Source organism: Perissodus microlepis, chromosome 2 (assembly GCF_051167445.1).
Source record: "Perissodus microlepis isolate ML-2025 ecotype Zambia chromosome 2, ASM5116744v1, whole genome shotgun sequence".
Classification (NCBI taxonomy): Eukaryota; Metazoa; Chordata; class Actinopteri; order Cichliformes; family Cichlidae; genus Perissodus; species Perissodus microlepis.
The window spans coordinates 13,592,962-13,614,940 of NC_140462.1; the positions used below are offsets into that span (position 1 = coordinate 13,592,962).

At 38.9% G+C, this 21,979-nt stretch overlaps 1 protein-coding gene across 2 annotated transcripts in view; it reads right to left on the reverse strand.

Moving 5' to 3' along the window:
- Positions 1-21,979, reverse strand: part of pcdh11 (protocadherin 11) — a 133,672-nt gene that overhangs the window by 94,829 nt on the left and 16,864 nt on the right. The window contains exon 4 of one of the 2 annotated variants that reach the window (XM_084948273.1): positions 15,290-17,393. The exons of the other annotated variant lie outside the window; for it this stretch is intronic. Within the exon in view, the coding sequence (XP_084804399.1) occupies positions 17,310-17,393 (84 nt within the window). The 3' untranslated portion in view covers positions 15,290-17,309. Of the gene's footprint in view, positions 1-15,289; positions 17,394-21,979 lie in introns of those variants that run through there. 2 annotated transcript variants of the gene reach the window in all.

Genomic DNA, 21,979 nt, shown 5'->3' on the forward strand with positions numbered 1-21,979 from the left:
AAGGTGAAAAAGTATGTAAGGGTGTTACTTGCTCGAAGTGAACTTCTGCTGTCGTGATACAAAGGAATCATTTTCCAGAATTAAATCGAAGAAAGGGTCACAGCCTGATCTCTGAGTTTGTACTGTATAGAAAAAGGACATTTCAATCCAGACTAATATGTTAAAAAAAGACCAAAAAAAAGGAAAACAAACTGTGACTAAAATGCCAGCATCTCACTGCACAAATAGCTGGAATTATAGCGCATTACAATTTATTTTTAAATTAGCTTCAGTTAGCCTGACCACCTCAACCATCACAAACTGTGGCTGATGGTAGCTAATTTTTGCAGGTGTTATAGTGCACTTTATTCATCTCACTTTATGTGTAACTGGTTATGTTAATAGGATTTCAACTCAATTTATTCAAGTGCTGATCAATGGCATGCAATCTCGGCACTTCATGCATTATGTATTTTAATGGAACTCACTTGTTTTATGGCTGAATGGCTAAAGGTTAACAGTCCCAATAGGTGGGACTCCCTGAAGACTAATCTGAACTTCAAACACAGCTTCTTTTCACATTGCAAGGCAAAAGCGCACAACAACAGAAAAGTTGTTTTTATCACCACCTCTTATGGCTCATTGAGAGAAAGAAGCGATTTATTACCTCACATCCTTTGCTCATATTAATGTGATTAAACTGCCCATGGATATTTTACTCTCTGTAGGAAGTGAGTGAGAGAAAATGGGGAGTTAGAGGTTGGGGAATTAGTGAGAAGGGTGGTGGTGCAAAAAGGGTCCAGGGGAAAAGTGAGGGTGGGAAATGATTAGAGGAACGTGTAGGTGGCGTGGAAGTGAAAAAAGAGACTAAGAGAGGGAGTAGGATAGTATAAGTGGGATAAAATCTCAGCCCAACAACAGACCTAGATATGTCACAGTTTCCATAATTATGCTAATTTCCATATCATTTAACTGGCATTTTCACATTGAAAATGAGTCATTTCACTAGTGAGATCTTAAGTCGTGTTCTCTTCAGTTTAATATGGAAAACATCCAGGCGTCTCCAAGGACCCTTGTCTCTCTCCACTGCCACTCCCTGCTCTATAAAACTGGCATGCTATTCCCAAGATGAGAGTCCCACTGGACTGTGTGAGGACTGTGCATTAAAAACCCCTCCAGTCCCTTCTAAATCTAGAAGTGGAAGACAGAAGGGGCTAGAGACACATCCCATGAGGGTCACTCGGCAGTTTTCACCTTATTGTCTTCTCAGTCATAAAAATTTGCCTGTGGCTTCTTTGGAAAATGATGTTGAGCTGCCCACAAGATGACTTTTTTTTTGTATTCTTATGGAAAGTCTACATTTTTAAAAGGCATTTTTGTCACCTTGCCAAAGAGAAGCCACTTGGAAATCTCTATTATGCACATTATGCATGAAAAATGTCAGCAGTGTAATGGATTGTTGAAAAGATGTAAAGATTTGATCAAGGGTTATTTAGAAGCAATTGAACGATGAAAAACCAAGAAAACAATCTGGCTTTTTTGGAGCTTAAATGGACAAGTGCTGCAGCAAGCCTCACAGCTGGCCTGCTTGAATATGGATTGCACTGCAGGGACATTTTACACTATTGCTAGGTAAACAAGCATGAATGCATGAATCAATTCAGAATAAGTTAATGAGAACAAAACTGACTTGCGCAATCAAAATTTGGCCACATTATCTGCCATTATCATTCTGTCATTGTTTTAGTTTCACATGGATGAAAGTGGATTAATGGTAAGATGTATGATTGCTGAGGGAATAAGGGTATTTGGTGAGGCGAGTGGAAGCTTAAAGCTGTCAGAATATCACTTAGTCGACAAAAGATTCCAGTCAGAAACATGTAGTATAAGTTGTAAAGAAGCACTTGCCCTCAACACAGTCTGAGAAGGTTCCAGCCATTTTAACTGGCGCCATCAGTCTCCTCCAGGTAATGCAATTAGATGCCACTAATATCTTGGGATGCTCTTCAAACTGCAAAAGCACTTTTGCTAAACAGCACACACTGTAATAACTAGTGACAGCACTCAAGGAGCCAGATTGAAAAAGCTTTTGCATGTGATTGGTTCAAGTAATTGCACATACAGAATGCTCCAACTGATAGAAAACTGAAAACAGATGTTATCCAAATCTATGCTGGCTTGTTTGTGTGGTTCCCAGGCATGAGAGCTCACCTTGGATTAAAGCTCGCATACTAAATTTGGGGAGCAGTCGTAAAGTGGAAGCCTGTGATTTCATCTTTACATCGAGGCAATTGGAATAAAAACAATGATTAGAGTAAAAACAAACAACAACTCTTAGGCTAAATTAAACTCTCAGACAATATGTATCTGCTCTACTATTCACATTTAGAACCACCTACTATAGCCCCAGAGTACCCTGAGAGAAGCCGTCTAGCTTCAGACCATCGATACATCACTCCAATCCTCTTGCTACTCTAACGCGGAAAACAGTCAAAGTCGCCCACACTTAACACATACGGGCAAACAAATGCATATGAACGCACATACAGCGCATCAAGAAAATGCCATAGGGCTACAGACACAAGTAATCAAAAGTTCATTGAATCATTGTAATCTTAGCTTAAATCTCTTCACTTGACGGATTAACTGGAATATCAAAGAACACAATGCAATATAACTAAATAGGGCTGATCAGGAGCTGAGATAGTGGCTATGTATCCAGAGACACAGAGATAGAGAGACAGAGAGTGAGGGAATAGGATCTGCTTCTTGCTCCCACTATTCCCCTCAAGGCAACGTCAGGATAAATCTTCTAAGGGATTATCCCGGCTACACAATGTTCTCTGTTCTGCCCATTGTATGCCTCGTTAAGCACAATTGATAAATTAGTTATTTATATTGTGCATGGATCAAAGTCAAACACTGGATTTTCTTTTGATTGTCTGGTTTGGGAAGCATTACAAATAATCGGCTGCGTGTGTTCTGTCTATGCCAAATTCCACCGTGCAGACATGTACGACTCTGTATATGATTATATTATATAGAGGATGGAATTGCTAACAGGCTAAGAGTTTCACTTCTTTATAGCCAAAAGGTATTTTTTCACATAGACAGATACTTTCACAGAGACTTATATAGCTCAATAGGGGCCCAATCAGTCTTAAATGACTTACACATGGGATCGCATATCTCTTAGGGAACCCTTCTGCTTTTAATTTAAGGTAAACTAATAGCTTCATTTATTTGTAATTAGAAAAAAATAATATCTGCTTTAACTGTGTCTCAACCTCTCCACTTCCTGCTGGCAGCTCTCTCTTCAAAAGTTCATGAATTTTAATTCATTTTGGTGGTTAGGCCAATCCCCTGTTGTATGAAGCGACAGAGTTTTAGTCAAATTGAATTACCCTCTCTGTGTTTCACTGCACTCACCTCCTACTGTCCTCATTTCTCTCATTCTCTTTCTCCTCCCTTCCTACTCGCCTTCCTTTCATTTTACTCTTCCTCTGCTGCCTTATTTTACCTATCCCTTACAACTTCCTTATTTTCTTCATACACTGCCTCTTGACAGCAGTAAGTTGTATGTCTGTGTTTTAACTCTGGTTGCCCCTAGCACATGTAAATGACTTTGGCACTTGATGTTTGAAGAGAAAAGATGAAGAAAAAAATCCCTAAGTGCAAAATCAAACAGATAAGAGCCAAGAATCTTCACGTTGCTGGGGAATGTGTGTCTTGACATGCACCGCCTTTCATGTTTTCCTTTAAAGTAGTCAAGGACAGTTAGTTTTGGAGGAATTCTAATCCTGAATGTTAACGATATGATTATGGGCTCCATTTCTGTAACAAATTTTTTTTTTTTTTTTTATGAGAAATCTAATGGAGGGATAACGGGAAGTCTCTATAACTTTAATACTGAACAAACCTGATGTGTAAAGCCTCTTGTGTTATCACCCAGCCCCATATGTGTGGTATTGCACTCCACCAGTCACAGCTATATAATAATATAACGATAGTTAAAAAAAAAAATGCAAAAGAGTAAAAATCTCACATGTCAGGAAGTTGGTTTCCTGGTGTGTTTGATGTGACCCACATTACAACAAGTCATTCAAATGACCTCTGAGGTGTTATCTCCAAAAGGCAAACATGGCAGCATTACTCCCCCTTCCTACTTGGTAAGGATGAAAATATCTGACTTTGCAAAGATTCTGTCTCTCTGCATCTGCAGTATCACGTTTTCAAGGTTAAATGTTATATTAAAAATATGTGAGATAATGGTGTTACAGTAAATGACGGGGATAAACCCATATCCCTAACAGAGTTTCGGTCAAATAAAATCATGGTTAAGCGGTTCTTAGTAACTACAAAATACACCGTCCTAAGCTAGTATGTATTATTGCAGGGTCTACCTTACAGTATAAAGCGCCTTGAGGCAACTGTTGTTTTGATTTGGCGCTCTATAAATGAAAATTGAACTGAACTGAATTCAATGTCCTGTATACATATATATATGTATACACACACACACACACACACACACACACACACATATATATATATATATATATATATATGCCCGTGATCAGGTACTCAGCTGGTATAATAAGTTGGCCAAAGGAGGAGATAGAAGCCACTGACATGAAGACAAGAAAGCTCCTTACCATGCATGGAGGGTTTCACCCCAAGTCCAGCACCCTGAGTCTGTACACTAAGCGGAAGGGGGCCGGGGACTGGTGAGTGTCAGCACCACAGTCCAGGATGAGACAACGAACATCCAAGAATACATTGGGAAAATGGCCCCAACTGACCAAGTGCTCAGTGAATACCTCAGGCAGCAGAAACTCAAGAAAGAGGAGGGAGACGAGGAACCATCATGGAAGGACAGGCCCCTGCACGGTATGTACCACCGGCAGATAGAGGAGGTGGCTGATATCCAGAAATCCTACCAGTGGCTGGACAAAGCTGCACTGAAAGACAGCACAGAGGCACTAATCATGGCAGCACAAGAACAAGCTCTGAGTACAAGATCCATAGAGGCTGGGGTCTATCACACCAGGCAAGACCCCAGGTGCAGGCTGTGTAAAGATGCTCCAGAGACAATCCAGCACATAACAGCAGGGTGCAAGATGCTAGCAGGCAGGGCATACATGGAACGCCATAACCAAGTGGCCGGCATAGTATACAGAAACATCTGTGCCAAATATGGCCTGGAAGTTCCGAGGTCAAAATGGGAGACACCCCCAAGGGTGGTGGAGAATGACTGAGCTAAGATCCTGTGGGACTTCCAGATACAGACGGACAAAATGGTGGTGGCTAACCAACCGGACATAGTGGTGGTAGACAAACAGAAGAAGACGGCCGTAGTGATCGATGTAGCGGTTCCGAATGACAGCAACATCAGGAAGAAGGAACACGAGAAGCTGGAGAAATACCAAGGGCTCAGAGAAGAGCTCGAGAGGATGTGGAGGGTGAAGGTAACGGTGGTCCCCGTGGTAATCAGAGCACTGGGTGCAGTGACTCCCAAGCTAGGCGAGTGGCTCCAGCAGATCCCGGGAATAACATCGGAGATCTCTGTCCAGAAGAGCGCAGTCCTGGGAACAGCTTAGATACTGCGCAGGACCCTCAAGCTCCCAGGCTTCTGGTAGAGGACCCAAGCTTGAAGGATAAACCGCCCGCAGGGGCGAGCCGAGTGTTTATAATATTTACCATAAAATATTATATATTTTAAGGTAAAGACCCCACTTACTGAAGAGAAAACCTCAAGCAGTTTAGAATAAGTATAAAAAGCAAAATGATTATATTTTGCTGGAGGTTAAGTTGATAAGTAGAGTGGGAATAATAAAACAGTTTAAAAAGTTGAGAGTTTAGGCTCTATCGAGTGATCTTTCTTAAGATTGTGTTGTAACTTCTGGTGTGGAGTGCTTTGTCCTTCTCTGACCTGGATCATCAACAGTAAACCCATTAGAAAGAGAACACCAGATGACAAATAACCCAGCATCATGCTGAGCATTCATCTGCCGTATTTGTCTGAGTGACAAAGCAATTCTTGCTGGCAGGGCGGGTCATCTTACAGGCTTGCTATGCATGCAGCCAATACAATACACACTGCACATAACTCAGAATCAACTCCAGTGATCTTACTGATAACATCCGTAATCTATTAAGGTGAAAAAATTACCATCTATTGACGCATCCATTCTTTGAGCCCCACAGAGGCTTAATTGAAATTGTCTGGAGGGAGACACAGAGCTCCATTTTTACCCAGCATGTCTTTAAGCATTGAAGTAAGCAGTTCTTCATTGACAAGTTGGCTAAAACTCCACAACTTAACTAGAGAGACTGGACACCCCTGGCAATCTCTTTGTTGTATCTAAATATAGTGAGTCCCATAAGTCCCTCTTGTAAAAAAAAAAAAAAAAATAGGGAGAATTCATTATTTCATTACATCCCCCTACTCTGATTTACATACACAGCAGAGGAAGAGTAGGGTTTTTTTTTTACCATGGCTGTTGCAAGAATCTGTTTACTGATCCCCAGCAGAATAGCAAGGCACAAAAACAAGCCAGAGATCCACGCAGTGCACCCTTCCCTCAAGAGGTAGACATGATCTCATGTTATCCATGTTTTCCCCAAAGTCATATGTGCATCATGTCAGTGAGTCTGGAACTCAGCCTTTTCAGTCACTTTGTTAAATAATGTATCAAAGCGCTGAATAGAGTTAAGTTGAGATGAATGCAAGATTCAGTAATGCATCATCTTTTGTGATGTCTTCATTTGCTTGATGTTTTACTTCCCTATATGTGATGCATACTTAAGTACTTGGATGTATCTTTATATTCCTAAAAAAAAACTTTCATTGACTCACTGCCACTGTACTTTGCTGTGCACTTGCACTAATAGAGCCCTTTCTTAACTTTTGTGAGTAAGTAAGTCTCCCTTTGTCTAGTCAGTGTCCAGAGCTAATTCATAGCAATAGTATTCTCATGAGTCACTGCATGTTTTGATGCTTTGCACTCTCATCATATTGCTAATATTGTTGGACAGTCTAAGAAGTATGTCACAAACTATAGTTTTCAGGAAAAAACATTCAGAAAGTGGTGCTCTGACAACAAAAAAAAAAAAAACAAACTCGTATATCTATAGAGTTGAACTCAGAATGGACTTGTATCAAACTTATACAGAAGTACCAATCATTCTGAAAGTCTTCCTATGCGTGCTGGTCACTATTTGCATGGGTAAGGATTCCACAATGCACTCCCAAATGATTTGCAGACATCGGCTGATGTGAGTCACCCGGCAAACAAATGTGGTGTGTCTGGGTGACCTTAATCACTTCCAGGTTCATCGAGACTCAGATTTCACTTGTGTGCCTTATTTCAGGTCATTGCCTCAAAGTCAAAGTAGGGCACAGTCATTATCTGAGGGAGCATCGCACAATCATCCACACAATACAAAAAGGTCGGCACAATTCACTGAAGTCATTGAAGTGTTGTCCATTATTTCTGGGTTGGAACACATGTCTGCTCCATCACAGGGAGTGCATATCTATATGTGTGGATTACAGGTAATCTAAGTTGTGCCATTCCATTTCTTTTGCTGAAAAGTGTATATAAAAAGATATATTGTGGACATTCTGTAAGATCAGTACTGTATGACACTAAGATGTTCAAATCTATGTGTACAAACTCCTACCTTTTGGTTTCGTTAGCTAAAGAGAAACAGAATTATCTTACCAGCACAAAATGCAAATAGAGTAAAAGCGTTCTGTTATACTTAGTTTTTTAGTTTATAACACAGTCATAACACAATTATAATGCAGTCTTAACAACAGTTTTATCTTAAAAGGTGAGTGTTAAGCACAAGTGTCTGACATGAAGCCTTATCATTTTATAAAGAGTCTCTTGCCATTCAAAAAATACAGACACTGTCAGAAAACTATAAAATAGTATGACTGATCTTGGGAATGGCTTGCTGCTGTTTTTCAATACTGTATGCATTGAAATTCTGTGTGCCAATCTGTGACTTTCTCACACATTACTAAAGAAGACTTTTCCTTGATTCTATTATCCTTTTGCATTTCAAGATCTTGGTCTCTTTCCTTTTCTTATTGTGGCATATGTTTCCAAGCACTGGAGCTAAAGTTTTCAGTGCTAGCTGCTGCATAATAAAAGCCGTTTCTGAAGGCACTGGGTCAAAAAGTTAAGTTAAAGGCACTGATGTGTTCTGTTTTGTTTTTGTGAACCTCAAAGAGCCAGCGACGTCTTAACTCTGGTACAAGGAAAGGTCCAAGCAATTAGTATGAGCTGCATGATGCGTGTTACCACAGCCTAGCATTAGCTTTATGTGGTTCACCATCTAATATTCTCTGTTAATGGTTCTGTACATACCTCCTTGCTGACATCAGCTTTCAAGCACATCACATTGAATAAATTTTTATTACGAGGAAGCACTTAAATAGCACAGCACAGACGAGAAGAAACAAATGCAATAACTGCATCAATTACAGCAAGTATCACACAAAGATATCAAGCTGTGCTGATAGGTGCAATTACAATGTATAATGTTTGTGTGTCTCATGCAAATTGTTTCGAAAATGACCGTTCCCCTCAAAAGGCTTGTTCGAGAGCGCTTGACTCTTTTGCTTGTGTCTGGATGAAGTGAGAGCGCACAAAGACAATCAGCATGTCATTGTGTATATGTGGATTAACTTTGCACCGTGTACATGTTTGAGTAGGATGGATTCTGGGCTGCTTGTCTTTTGTGCTTCTACACCAGACTGAGCCTGACAGCTATGCACAATATCCTGTTATAACACACAACTGCAGAGACAAAGAAAAAAATGGATGCAACAAATGCTTTAGTTAAATAGTCCTTCCGCTCGCATATGCCGTGCACAGTTCTAATTAGTCAATGGGCTGATCTCATTTGTTCAAATGCTTTTGTTGCAGGTGTCCAGTCCAAGCTGAGAAGATTGCCGGAGGTATTAAGTTTAGAGAGGTAGATTTAGGGAACCAATATAAATGACTTAATGGATTACATGCCGTCATGCTTACAGCTTACATAAATGCTACTGAAGATATTGCAGTCCAAAAACCAAAAAAAGTTACTGTTGCTCCTTTTTTTGACAGTTAAATTGTATACTTACAATTTTCAGGGAGAAGAGAGTCTTAACATGTATTATTTTTAATATTGTCTGTTTACTGGCTTTTTTTTAATTACCTTAAAACTTTGATGGGAACTTGGCTTGTCTCTGTCTCTTTTTATAATACGTCAGCACACTAGTGGTTCAGTCCTGAAGTGTTACAATTACCCTCAAGAACTTTTTGGGGGTTCGTAGTGTGTTTGTGTGTAACCACACTGAGGAAAAAGCCTCAAAAGGGAGTGTTAATGGATATATCACTTGTGGGAAGTCGTCTTACTCACTGGATACGGTATGTCCACTGCACCAGAACAGCAAGTGTTCAAAATGCAGTGATTAGCGCAGTGTCCAGTTAATTTTAACAGGGTTTGCAATGGGACTAATCAGGAATTAAGAGTTGGCATCTACTTTAAATCGCCTTCTTTACGCATTCGTGGGGGGATACTGTCAGGATGGGAAAAAAGCAATTGTCTGCAGTCTCCTGATTATCCCCTGCAAAAGCCTATAATCTGGCTGAAAGTACTTAAAGAGTCAAGCAGCAAAATAAACAACATTGATTATCATCCCACTGTTCTTTTTTTCCCCCTCAAAGTAGACCAAGCAGAGAGGGAGGGGGATGAAGGTTAAGGTTGTGCCTTCCCCCGTCAGTGCCATCTGCTTGGGCAAATGTTAAGGCAAGCTAAATACCCCCTGATTCCTCTGTTCAAACCAGATTATCAGCTATTCTAAGGAGGCGGACGAGCATCTTATCATCTCCAAATCTCTTTTACAAAAGCAAATCAAGAATTCTGCAGGAGGATTACCAGGATTAAGGGGAGCACAGACATAGCCTTCCTTGGACATTGTCTTTAAGTTGCCGCCTTCTAGTCTGGCCACCTTCAGCTTGCAAAAATTCATGCATCTTGTCATGACAACATACTTAACACTGACTAATTCTCTTGAGCGAAGACATTATTCCTAGGAGTGGTTGTTTTTGTCACACGAAGTATTGTTAGTCTCTTTCAAAAAGAGTAGTGTTCAGATCCAGACAGCTGAACCCTGATTTGCATATCACCAGTCATTACATGCCATCAGTCAAGCAACCCAGCTACATTTCAAAAAAGAATATCTGCTTCGCACAATTTTGACAGCATCACATAGTATTAAACAGTGATCCATAGTGGGAAGTGGCAATGAAATAGCACAATAGATTGGCATGCAGGTATTCTACTGTATGCTTTAAAAAAAGTAAAACTATTAATTCTCTCACAATGGGATGACACCAACACCAATGATCACACCTGCTCAATCACAGCTACACACTTCCCAGACTGCATGCCCTGACATTATTGCATTAACAGGAAAGAAGAAAAAAAAACACAACAGCAACAGTAAACTACAATGAACACTAAAAGTAGTTAAAGAACAGTAACACTAATGACCATTCACCAGATAATATCAGTGGCAAATTAGAACCCAATTTATTTAAACCATTGTCCACAGATAAAATCCTCTGTGACAGAAGATGCAGGAAAAAATCCACTCACTGCTGCGAATCATATTTTACGTCTTCTAAAAACAGTACTGTGTGAAGTTACTTGCAGAATATGACATTTGACTCCAAATCTTTTTGAGGAATAACTTTCTTGTAGTTAAATTACACCAAATGAGATGAAATGACTCCAGCACTTTTGATTTTACTCTGTATCAGCACACTGCTGTGGCTGGTAATGAGGAACTAATTTAAACTCAAACAGCCTTTATGTGAGTGGGTTTTTTTTTTACAGATGTCCACGACATGTTATTGCACCACTAATGCCCGGGTAGCAAAAACTGATAAAGAAAAAAACCCAAACATCAGGGCTGGACTGGGACAAAAAATCGGCCCGGGCATTTTGACTAGAGACCGGCCCACCAGGTATTATAGGAAAAATCATAAAGCCTTTGAATGAAAACAAACGCTGTTGTGACAGTGATGTACACTGTCTTGTTGGTCTATGTATGATTTCTATATATTGTACATCAGATAAAAACTTTGGTTGTAAGATTCAGATAATTATTTAATAAAAGCTAGATATTTTAAATGAGAATAAGAAAGAAAAGTATTTCTTTGTGCCCCCCTCTCCCTGTTAATGCCCCACCTGCCCCCCTGGCAAAGGGGGCAGGTGCTAGACACCCTTCAACTCATCCATGTCACCTAAAAGGTAAACCTGTTTCTCCATCACCTGTTCAGCTCTGATGATTCAGTAAGGACATCTCCTGGTTTCATCTTCATGTTTCCCTCTCCCCAGATAACCAAACTGACATAATGACCAGCAGCTTTTACAGCTGTGGCTCCAGCAAACATCAGCTGATACTAGAAGTTAATATTAAATAAATTCTAACAACAGCTGATCAAGCTTAAACATGCTGCTGTTGTTTAGCGCGACAACCGCTGGTTTCCTCTTTCTGGCGCAAAGTGGGTGATAAACAAGCAAGCGAGAAAAGCCGATCAGCTGATCATTGATCAGTTTCACGATTGAATGAGAGAAGAAGAGACAGCTGACAGCGTAAAGACAGAGAAAAACTCCAGCTTTGTGTCTTTTTCCATTGTAGCTGAAGTACGGGACAAACTGTGTTCCTTTTCACCTCAATACGAAACGCGTAATATTTTCTCTGAATACAGGACAATTCCGTTTTTTAGGGGACGGTTGGCAACTCTACTAACTAACCTTATAATAAAATAAAGTTCACTACCAGTAACATAGCACCCACCCAGCTGCAGAAACTCCGTCATGCTAGCTAGTATGCAGTACAAGTTATTGTAACTGATGGTAAAAAGTCAGCACAACGAAAATAAACTCCACCTAAACTTGGTTTATATGACCCAGATAGACTGCAGGTCATAACTTCTTACCTGAAGTTCAGTTCACCTGACACTCGGACCGGCGGCCGCCTCTGCTCACTCCTCCTCCTGCCTCTCCCTTCCCTCATCCACCTGGCCTCTTGTGGCAGCTCTGCCATAGCCACCACCAAATAACTGAGTTATTTTTACACATCTGCCAGCATCTGGCCAATCCATCACCTTTCATTGTTTATACTGTTATAAAAATAAATAAATATGCCCAATGGCCAGTCCAGCTATGCCAAACATATAAAACAGAATAGCAATTTTACATTTTGCCTAATCTTTACAGTACTCTTTTTTTTTACAGGGGAATTAGAGCTAAGTGGACATGGGTGAAGCAAAGCTTGAATCCACACGAGTACCTCAAAGAATTGTGGGATAAGGGAAATGGGAAGGCTGCTATCTGCTGAAAAATGTTGTAAAGATCATTTATCTGTATGAAGTAATGTACATTCACAAAAGATAAAATGCAATAAAATATAATAAAATAAATCAGGTCCTGATAAAGCCATGCTAACCCACCCGAAACTGTGATTTAAGAATTTTATGTGGTCATTAATCAAAAGGCATTATTAAGCCCACACAAGCGATCACAATGGATTTCCTTACCTGGGATATTTTTTGAAATACAGAGGCACACTAACTGTCTTAAGGGCACACCAGCCAGCCATATGCTCCTTGCACACTAACGGCGTCCACTGTTTTAGATCACACTTTTAACAAGGAACAAACAATTGTACAAGCAATCGATGTTCTTCAGATGCCTGCTCCACAGTCACACCTCATTTAATCAACACAATTGTTTTCAATGAAAACAATCTCCGGGCTGTAGAGCTACTCAGTGTCTCAGAAAGAACCACACGGCAGGCTTCCACACTGATTTGATTGTTGCACACACAAAGGTAGATAGACCACTGCAGCTATGGGGGATGATTGAATTATTCAGTTTGGCAGAGATTTGGCAGCAATTGTGTGGAGTGTTGCCTTGAGTGGAGTGCAACAGAAAAAAAAAAACACAGCATCTTCTTGTTTCCTGCACCACTGCACAGCACATGCATAAATAGCCTCTGCTTACACAGTCAGTATTGCTTCAGGACAACTTCACATCATACCCTGAGCATGCTTGCTGCTTGTTAAATTGACCTACACCTCCCCAAAGACAACCAAACTATTAAATGCCTTCACTTTAACCTGTGTTATTCTCTATAACATAAAAAGACATCAAATATATGCAATACCATCCTCAGAATTCACCATGCGTTTAAAAAGTGAACTTACAAAGCAACTACGGCAATCATTTGGTTTAAAAATCTGTAATCTTGAATTGTAATTTTAGACCGTCTACAGCGGATATCAATGATCCCAGAAGAGAACGTGAGTGACTTGTAAAATCAATGTGTAATGGTTTTTGCCTACTCAGTTACTCCTTTGCAATCTTAACCACATAAATAACAGACATGCTTTAGTTTTATGTTACATTTATTAGAGGCAAAGAACTGATAACAGGGCTGATGTACTGATTGCACTGATTGCATGCATTCTCAAGGTTGAGGAAAGTCACTGGACCAGCTATGCAATCTTTGTCTGGTATAACAAACTTCACACATACTTTCTGAGTATTGTGAAGTATTCCCAACTAGTTATTAGGATGCAATCTTAAATAACAAAGTGAATAGCTGACATTACAGGAAAATAACTGTCTAAATGATGAAGCAAGCAAAGTGGAAAAAGAAACATATCCATATAATTTAATGAAGGGCATTTAGCAAGCCTCTCCACGAACATAACCACTGGCCGCATGTGTGTCTGTGTAAAGCCCAGCATGTTGGTCCATATATATGATGCTCCAGCTGCAGACGTATCATTGCATTATACAATAAGTAATCAAACTTAGTACATATAACTTGCTTCCTGGCCTGGTAAATGAAATTGAACACTGCCTTCTCATAAATCATGAATCAATATGTCAACAAAGAAACTCTGCTAATGCTTTGCTCAGTGACACGCTGTAATGTAGCTATGGGGCGAGCTTTAATAGCCATATAAAAAGATAAAAGTACTGGATTTTGTGTGCCTTTTCTAACAACCAAAAAATGAAAAAACAAAGAAAGAAAAACACAGTGATTCACAGACAGAGCTAGAACCCAGCATCCACTGAATAAATTTCCTTTTCTTGTTTCTTTCTTCCTTCTTAATTTGGACTTTGCACCAAGACGCTGGAGAAAACTCCATCTAACACATACCACTCATGAACAAATGTCAATACTCATTAATGGTTGGCTGTTAAATTTATTTATGGTTCATCTGAAAACATGTATTGCCTAATTATATATGAAAGAAAAAAAATCAAGCTGAATTTATGTTCCTCAAAGAGATACATCTACCTTATTATCTATCTACGCTCTCTGTTTTTATGCCAAGACGATGCATTTATCAGGTTTACATTTATCTATTAATAGAAAGTTGACATTTATGCACTCTCCATTGGAGAACGCTTTTCTTGAGTGTGCACCACTTTCTCAAATCACCAAGGACACTTTCCCCACGGGAACTGATTAGCTCGCTTGGTTTCAAACTATGAAGTAACTCTGATAAGCAATTAAACATTTTCTGTTGTCTCGACTCAGACTTTGTTTTATGTCTTTCAAGTCTGTATTTTTGGATCAAATCCACATAAACACCACATAACACAATGTTTGAGCAGTGGTTATTGTACTTTCTAGCATCAGTCTCTCTCAGATGTGTAAACCCCTGTTTTCGTGCCCTACTGTACATCATAATAGCAGAGTTATCTTTATCAAATGATCATTATCAGCTCTCATGGAAGGAAGATAAATAAAAAAAATGTGTCGGTCCAAAAAAAGCTCCTGTTTGGCTGTTTTCTGTCTCTGCACTTCAAAGGATGCGTTCTTCTCGAAATTTCCATAACTTTTTTATCTGTAATCTGTTCCTAATTAGCGATGTAAATCATTGTTTTTTGTTTCTTTTGCCTATTTAAATGCTATACTGTTGCAAAATGTAGAAGAAATGTATGGGTGTTTTTCTGTGGCTGAAATTGACCTATTAATGCTGTCTCAACCAACACAGCTACACATATTTTTTACAGACCACAGCCTGTTTTACCAATACTTAATGTCACCAACTAAGTGTATATGACAAATACAACAAATTATTCTACAACATGTGCTGGCCTCATTATAGTCTTACTGTTCTCATCAGGCAGACACGGCATCGTGTGCAGAAAACTGTGTGATGTAAACTAATATTGGATGCTTAAAACAATGAATAAGAAGAGTCGTCGAAATATGCAATACAATGCAAAAGACTTTAATAAATTTCAGAAGCGCACACATACATAAACAAAACATTTACAGTTTTCTCCACACTGGCAAATCAAAGTCAATTACAAAGATCATGTAAGGTGCATATTGTACTTCACATTGAATAAAAGTGAGGTTTCTGTCTCCCTTACAAGGACAAAAGCTTTCCCCTGCATGTTTTTTTTTGTCTTTTCCCCAAAGATCAGGCAAATCTAATTATTACACAGTGCTAGGATGCTATGTATATTTCATACTGTGGCTCCTACGCAGTAGTGAATACATTTGATACCATAATTACATGAATATACCTCCTTAAATAATAACAACCTGCCTTACAAAGAGGTGACACACATAAAATTAAAAGCTTTAAAATGGACACAGTCTGTACAACCATGACAGATCAAAGACTGGAACAAAATGAAAAAAAGGCATCTTGTCTGTGCAGTCATTTCATTTAACTATATATAGGAGGGAAAACAGCACCTACCCAAGTCAAGCCGCACATTTCTAACTGACTACACAGACTTTGTCCATTTTAATTACTCTAATTCTATGTTTCTATTTCTGCACTGAAGTTGCCTTTTAGGCCTTACCTATTAAAGACGTTTAGCTTACCAATTAACAGGATTATTGAACAATAACGCTGCAAACCCATCGAGCCAGTTACTGGTGTGCATGGTAGAAATGATTCAATAAGACATAATGTGTCATGATGGTCCTATGAGTGGAGAAAAAAGTAGAAAAAAGCGTTGCTCTGAATAATAAGTATTAAGTGCATCATAGTGGATTTTTTTTTAAATCTAATCTTAATTTATTGCTTGTTTTTAAACTCAATCCTGGAGTACCTATTTATTTTGGTGTTCAGTGTTGTTCTCATCAGAAAATACGTTTCTCTTTTTTTCAGTGTAAATAAGTGTACAAAGTGAAGCACTTTTTGCTTGAACCTAAGAAATATTAATGACTGCCAGAGGATTATAATTACGATTTTTTCCCCCCTACCATCTGGAGTCATTTTAATATGGGTCCCAACAGTTAAATCAGTTCTGACTTCGAAATAGTAAGCGACACACAAAAGGTTAGGCTTAGTGCTCTTCAAATCTGCCCTACATAAACAGCTTTTGATTATAACCCCAGTAGTTAGTCCCTTGTGATTGTGGCTTAGCTCAAAGTATTAAACTTGTCCTACCATTTCTACCAGTGTAATAACAGCATGGCGAACGGTAGCACAGCTAAAAAGCACTGCGAATCTGTTGGTATTGTAGGGCCATGCATGCATCTGCAACATCAGCCACACTTGTCACCAACAATGTAATCAGTTGCAAAAGTGGAAATAAACGAGGCAAAGGGTGACAGACATGATACACTGTGAGCGGGCTCAATACTAATGGAAGCCTACAGATCATAGGCTTTGCAGCATAAATATATTAAAAGTCATTAGTTCCATGAGCAAGCCCAGATAGAGCAACATCAAATGATACAAAAAATAGAAAGTAGGAAAATAAAAATGGCCACCAGGCAGTTTTGAAAACAAAGCAAATAAAAGGCAATCAATAAATATAAACACCATCAACTCTGTGATAGATATACATACATACATATAAACATACTTTACAGATCTACTGACTGTATTTGACACCTATTTTACAGAGTGGGTGGTGGAGTGGGACATTTTTTGAGGAGGGTATGGGGCATACAATATCATCCCCACTGACAAAGGTAAATAATAGCAGAGGACTCAGTAAAGCATTTCCAACTTCCAACAGATTCACATGAAGGGCTTTGTCAAGTTTCAGGCAGCAACATGAAGCATTGTCTGTTCTTTTCTGAGACTCCCCTCCCCCTCCCCCACCCCCTCTAAATTCATCTTTTCGCTCAATTGTGTGAAGAGGTGTGGTTTGAGGCTGTAGAGGCAGTAAAGTACTTGTTTTCACCTCTTCAGTTCTTGCCTTCCTCCTTTCCTCCCTCTGCCCTCTCCCTCTCTCTTTTTTCTTTCTTTTCTCTCTTTTGGGAGCTAGAGATTGATTTTAATCCTGTGGGAGCGAGCTGTACCTGTGCCACAGAGTGTGCCATAGTGTGGTGGTTTCAGTGCCATCTCCTGAAATATAGAGAGACAGACAGATATAGGGAGATTGTAGTTACAATATCATTGAGCTCTGAGCAGCCTATGCTGTAGCCTTATCAGTGTGAGGCTACGTTGAACACTGATTAAAGAAAACTCCAAAAAGAGTGTGGATGATATTTAAAAAAAAATAAATAAATAAAAAAAAAAAAGCATTCTTCAAGGTACGGCTGGCAATCAAGTCATTATCTTGTCAGGTTTCCTTGAAGAATGCCACAGGTGTCACACATTTGTGCATTTTCCTGTACTTATCAGAGCATGCAATTACCACTCCCAATTTGTCTTTTTTTTCTCTCCCACCACACTAGTGCAGCACTCTTTATTTCCCCTCAAAAAAGAAAAAAAAATATTTGGATCAATTTAGGCCCAGTCTTTATTTCGGACCCTTGCCAGTGGGTCCTCTGATATGTACAGAATATTACATTTTGCTGTTCCTCACAAAGGTACCAACATATCTGCGAATATCTCAATTGGGAAGAATCTGTCTTGATAGTGCTCACATTAGCAAAGCACAGTGATTACAGATGCAATGACTCAACAATGACTCAACAGAAATAAACAAATAATAATAATAAAATGCAAAAATGACCAAAAAACCCTACTACAAACAAAACCATAATCAGTTGCAAGGATTTGAAACTGATCACCTTGTGAAATCATAGCTTTAATGTCCGGCTGTACACCCACTACCATTAAGCACAAACATCCTGCAATCAAACATCAAACTATAGGTGGCAAGTGTGACTGGCCCATTCCTTCCCCCGCATAAATAAAAGATGTCTGCACAAATAAGGTTTAATATTGCCTTTGTTATCCAATACATCTATAAAATACCTTTATTTATTCAATGTCCAGTACTGTGGTCATCCAATTTCTTGATATTTTGCTATATTTTTGGAAATTTATTAAAAAATGTGCAAAGATACATGGGAATACAGTATGCACATAAGGCAAAAACAATGCTTATACAATTCTGACCAGCTTCAAAGTCAATATTTGGTATGACCAACTTTAATCTCTAAGACAGCCTGAACTCTCTTAAGTATTCTTGTAATTTCTTTAAATCGTCTCCATGAATAGTTCTCCAGGCTTCTTGAAGGACATTCAAAGCTCTTCTTTGGATGTCGGCTGCCTTTTGTTCTGTTCTTTGTCATGATGATCCCACACAGGTCCAGACTCTGGAGAGGCCAATCCATGACCGAGTGTTCCACTCTGTGCTTTTCCACCCAGGTTTATTTTTACATTATTGACAGTGTGTTTGGGATCATTGTCATGCTGGAAAATGAAGCCATTGCTATTTAGATGCTTTCCAGAAGGTATTGCATGGTGGATCAAAATTTGATGACACTTTTTTATGTTAGTAATAAATTTTGACAAGGTTCCCAGAACCACTGGTTAAAATGGATCCCAAAACCATGACAAAGCCTCCACCATGTTTTACATACATACTGACAATGATTTGAAACAAAAAAGTTACATTTGGATTAATTAATCCATCAGACCTGTCGCCACTGAGTTTCAATCCAGTTTTTGTGTAATTTGACATACCTCAGTATTTGTCCATGGAGACCACTGGCACCATGTTTTTGTGTCACATTTAAGCAAAAAAGGGCCTATATTGTAGAGGCATCACTGGCTTATCCCTTGAGTTATGTGTTTTTTATGCTATAATAATAAAACATTCCTCTAAAACTGGTCAGGTAGAGGGATTGAAAAAGAGAGAAAAAAAGCAGCCAATGTCCAAAGAAAAACTTTGAAAGACCTTCCGGAAGCCTGGAGAACTATTCCTTAGGACAACTTTAAAATTGAGAACAATGTCTGGCTTCTTGGAATGAAAAAATCAAGAAATCAAGGAGAGCTCAATACTTTTGCACAGTACTGTGTGAAGTGGTACCAGAAGACACTAACAAAATGTTAATCTCAATTCCTGCACTGTGGGCGTAGAATTATGGGCCAAACATAAGAAAATATTAGCCAACCTATTCATGATGATGTCTGAGATCACTTAAGCAGGGTGGTAGTCATTTGATCTGATTCCTCTAAATCGCATACGCTCACAAGTGCTCCTCATCACTGGAGACAGATTGACCTCTAATATCGAGGGGGTAGGGGTTAAAAGAAAATGATGAGATGCATAAAAAATAGGAAGAGAAGGGAGGGAAAAGAGGAGATTTGCATTTATAGCTCTTACTGTATAATGAAGCCATATGGTGGCACAAATCTGTAGTCTCTGAAGTATTTTTACAAGCTTTAGTCTTTATCAGCTACATCTGTAAAGTCCCTGGAAACGTTTTGTTGACCTTCAACCATAATTATCTCCTCCCGCATTCCCTCTCTATTGTTATTCCATGGCTTGGCTTTTTGTCTATGTTTCATTTTCACCTTCTTCTGTGACAATTAGATATTACTTTAATGCACAAAAGAACTGCGTCACTTTGATGAAGAACAAGGAAAACTACCTATGATCTTTGCATTTGGAGTTTTTTTGTTAAGTTAAGCTGAACAGAGAGTGAATAGCTGCCACTTACAGACCAAATGTAGTTTTTCTTTTAAGAACCACACTACAAATGATCTCTACAAGTTCTCAAACATTATGTTTATACCACATCAGATCAAGAATCATACACATTTTGAAGTGTTGTTTATAAGTGCTATTTAAAACTTTGAAAATGTAGTTTCTTTGAAGAAGCGTAAAGATAAAATCAAACAGATCCAATTTTAATAGCCCTTTAGCAAACAGGGCTGCTGGGCATCTATTGTCATATCGCTTTGGATCCTGAGGACAGGACTCACTCAAGGCTAGTTTATGGTACTCCTGATAATCTTAAAGGACAGCTGCCTTTTTCTTCTTTCTTATCAGCCTCTTTCTCAAACCAATTAGAGTGATTTTAATCATACTGTATTACGAGTGATTAACCCTTTAGTGCATTTAATTAACCTTTGCAGCCAATGATTCTCATCAGGCAAAGCTTCATGCTATTTTTTTCTATGACATAGGCTTTAAATAAGCACACTTTAAACTTGTGGGAAATCTAATGTGTAAAGTGGGAGGAATCACTTGCCAATTGCTCAAGGGGACAGAGAGAAAAAAGTAGATATATTGCCAGCTTAACATCACTAAAGATGGATCGCTGAGGAAAACCAATGAGAACAATTTTTTTTGCTAATATTGAAATATTAGTTGGCTATAATACCAGAATATGAGAATATTAAACCCATGTTCTATTAGAAGAGTGGATAAATATACCTTAGAAATAATCAGATAGAACCATAGCCGAAGAGATTTGGCAGAATGTTTACTAATTAAATATTCATTGATTTGAAATTATTTGCAAAAAAATAAAATAAAAATAACAATTCTTCACTCTGATCAGTAACATGAGTGGAAATCAATTTCAATCCTTGATGCATAAAATTCATAACGGATAATAATTTAGGATGGTTGAACACAGGCTGAATATTTCTGCATATTTCAGGGCAGCCACTACTTGTAAGAGGGGAAAATCATTCTGACAACTCGTCAGTGTGTCATATAAACACATTATGGATGAAATCTTTGGTACCAGGGGCATGTAGCAGGCTTATGTATAATGTACCATGGCAGAGCATAGCTTTTAACTAGGGGTTCAAATAAAAGGTGGATGAAGGGAATGACTATCAAGTCTGTGTGGGTGTCTTCATAAATTAGCCTAAGTACAATACTTCACAGGATCAACAGTCATTTGCCACAACTACGCTATGATGAATTTTAAAGCTTGCTAGATCTCAAATAGAAGCATAGTGAGAGCAAAAAGAAAGACGTGAACCAAAGATCGAGAAACTGTGTGCAATATGATGCTAGACACAAAGAAAAGCAAGCACCTCATCAAACAAAATCAATTATTGATGCAATATCATGAAATTGACCCAGAATTGCATGAATGACAGTTGTGAAAGTCATGATCAAAACAGTAACAAAAACGAAAGCCAGTGCAACCAAGCAACAATGGGAATCATCAAAAATCTTAAAAGAAGCAAAATGAAACACAAGGAAATGATTGGAAAAGCCAGAAAAATCAACTGGATGTTTGACACTAACTATGGCAACACACACAGATCGGTATGAATAAATTACGACCCCACGCACAGACCAATCAACCTTCATTAATTCCATCGTCAGAGTGATAGCAGGTCAAATATCAACATGATATTACTTTGTCACGCATTAGAAATACAACAACATCACCCTGTCGAACACAAACTGCAACACATCAGTGTGGCAAACCTTTGTTGTGATCCTCACTAACGTGAGACCATTTAAAAAATGTAAAGTATTTGAATCAACATATGCCATTTATAACAATAATTGGGGTCATTAAAGTAGGACATTTATGGGCTAAATGCAACACTGGCCTGGCTGGCTTTTTTATTTTACTGCTCCCTTGGTGTTTAAGTATACTGGTCTCAAGGCTCTGCGTCACCTTGATCCCTGTGACCCCCCCCTCCCCCCCCTCTCCCCCGCCCCAAACAGTACTCAGTCTTCCCCACAGCGCTCTGCTCTGGCTGTCAGCACAGAGCAAGGC